Here is a 2104-nt window from a genome sequence, read left to right as displayed (position 1 = left end):
TGGAGAGAGAGAGAGAGAGAGAGAGAGAGAGAGAGAGAGAGAGAGAGAGAGAGAGAGAGTGTGAGTGAGTGTCCAGTCTTCATTAATACATCTTCTGTGTTCAGAGACCTGAATACTGTTAGTGTGAACAGACTAATTCTCTCTGTCTGGGTCCTCTGCTCCTGCTCCTCCTGCTCCTCTACACGTAGACCCTGGCGAGGGCGTCGGCTCCAGCGGAGGCGATGTAGGCCTTGGACGGGTGGAAGGCCACGTCGTAGATGGCCTCCTCACTCTTCTTACGGTGAGCCGTGATCTCCTGAACACATGTCTTACTGTCCAGGTTCCACAGACGGAGGGAGCAGTCGTGACCTGAGGAGGAAGAGAGAAGGAGTGAAGAAGAAGGGGAGGAGAAGGAGGTGGCGAGAGGAAGAGAAAAGGAGAGAAGAAGAAGGGGAGGAGGGAGAGGAGAAGACATGTTAGAACCAGAGGAGGAGCAGGAGGAGTAGAGGCAGCTCTCTGTGCGTCTCCTTACTTCCAGACATCAGGTAGATCCCGTTAGGATCCACAGCCAGACTGGTCACTGCATCCAGGTGAGCCACCATGGCATGGATCACTTTACCTGGAGACAGACAGACAGACACATGCTATGTTGGCTGTGTAATCTTCAAATTCTGTATGAAAGTTTTCATGACAAAAAGACAGACGGGCACAGACAGACCGGTAGAGAGAGACAGACGGGCACAGACAGACCGGTACAGAGAGACAGACGGGCACAGACAGACCGGTACAGAGAGACAGACGGGCACAGACAGACCGGTACAGAGAGACAGACGGGCACAGACAGGCCGGTACAGAGAGACAGACGGGCACAGACAGACCGGTACAGAGAGACAGACGGGCACAGACAGACAGGTAGGTAGTGAGAGACAGACGGACTGACCTGACTTGTTGTCGTAGAATTTGATCTGTCTGTCTTCATGAGCGGTGATGGTGATCGGCAGCGTGGGATGACTCACCACCTTGTTGATGTGATGGCACCCTGGGAGGGGGGGGGGTGGTTCATGTCAATATTCATGTTTATTAAATAAACTGCTGGATGAATTAGGATTGTGTGTGTGTGTGTGTGTGTCTTACTGCCTTCTCCCTGCCCCTTCAGCACCAGTGCATTCTGGGAAGTCTCCAGGTCGTACACCACCACGTCTCCGCTGTTGAACGACGCCACCATGTGGGCGGGGTCACACCCGTTGAAGTCCACCGACGTGGGGACGCCATGCTCTACAAACACACACACACACACACACACACACACACACATCAACACACGTTGTTCCTGTGGTGTCCACCAGGGGACGCCGTCCCTCCGTCCTCACCGTTGTTTGTGTTGAAAGTGCTGACGCAGGGGTTCTTCTCTGTCGGGTTCCACAGCTTCACGGTTCCGTCGGCCGAGCAGGACAGGAGGCGGTTCTTGATGCCGCTGTAAGCCAATCCCCACACGGCGTCCGTGTGACCCAGCCACGAGCCCGCCAGCACGCTGGGATCTGATTGGATGAGAAGGGGGAAAAAGAGAGAGAGGACACTTTTGGGGACATTTTTTATGTTTTTTAAGTATGAACGTTGTTGAGAAAATAAGACATTTTTAAAGAGTCTGGACGTCTTTCCAAAGTGAGGACACTGAAAAGAAACAACTGTTTTTGCAAGGTGCATTCAGGTGTATTAGAAAAGCTGGCAATTTGTAGTTTCCAGCATTGCCAAGCATGTTATTGTAGCCTGACGAGAAAATGAGCCTGAATCTTTTGATCACAACTTATTATACTGAAGAAGTTGATATCTGTATGACTTTATGGGTGAAATACTTTGTGATGAGAGCTAGGAAAGGAAGCATTGAAGCACCCTTCCTTATCGTTTAGAGGACTCATTCCCTCAGTGAGGAGCCTTCCTGAAGGAAACAGGAGGGTTAGGGTGGAGGTCAGAGGGCGTACCGTAGGTGTCGTAGGGGTCCACGTTGGAGCTCGGGATGTTCCACCACTGGATCGTAGAGTCGATGCCGCCGCTGAAGCACTGCTCACCACTCGAGGTCATAGCCAACGACAACACGGCACCCCTGAGGACAGACAGACAGAGATAT

General features: G+C 52.0%; 1 protein-coding gene across 1 annotated transcript in view; it reads right to left on the bottom strand.

The window, feature by feature from the left end:
- The window catches only part of LOC116379068 (striatin-3-like), a gene marked incomplete at its 5' end in the record, with an annotated part of 4628 nt that extends 2531 nt beyond the window's left edge, over positions 1–2097 (bottom strand). Inside the window, 6 exons of the mRNA XM_031840981.1 lie at positions 134–348; positions 512–598; positions 920–1018; positions 1114–1254; positions 1350–1517; positions 1959–2097. Coding sequence (XP_031696841.1) covers positions 179–348; positions 512–598; positions 920–1018; positions 1114–1254; positions 1350–1517; positions 1959–2097 — 804 coding nt within the window. The remainder of the gene's footprint in view (positions 1–133; positions 349–511; positions 599–919; positions 1019–1113; positions 1255–1349; positions 1518–1958) is intronic.
- Positions 2098–2104: the final 7 nt, after the last annotated feature.

This window comes from Anarrhichthys ocellatus, unplaced genomic scaffold (assembly GCF_004355925.1).
Source record: "Anarrhichthys ocellatus isolate YVR2014 unplaced genomic scaffold, GSC_Weel_1.0 scaffold3649, whole genome shotgun sequence".
NCBI classification, from domain to species: domain Eukaryota; kingdom Metazoa; phylum Chordata; class Actinopteri; order Perciformes; family Anarhichadidae; genus Anarrhichthys; species Anarrhichthys ocellatus.
Note: the sequence above shows the minus strand (reverse complement) of the source record. Positions and strands in the feature narration are given on the sequence as shown.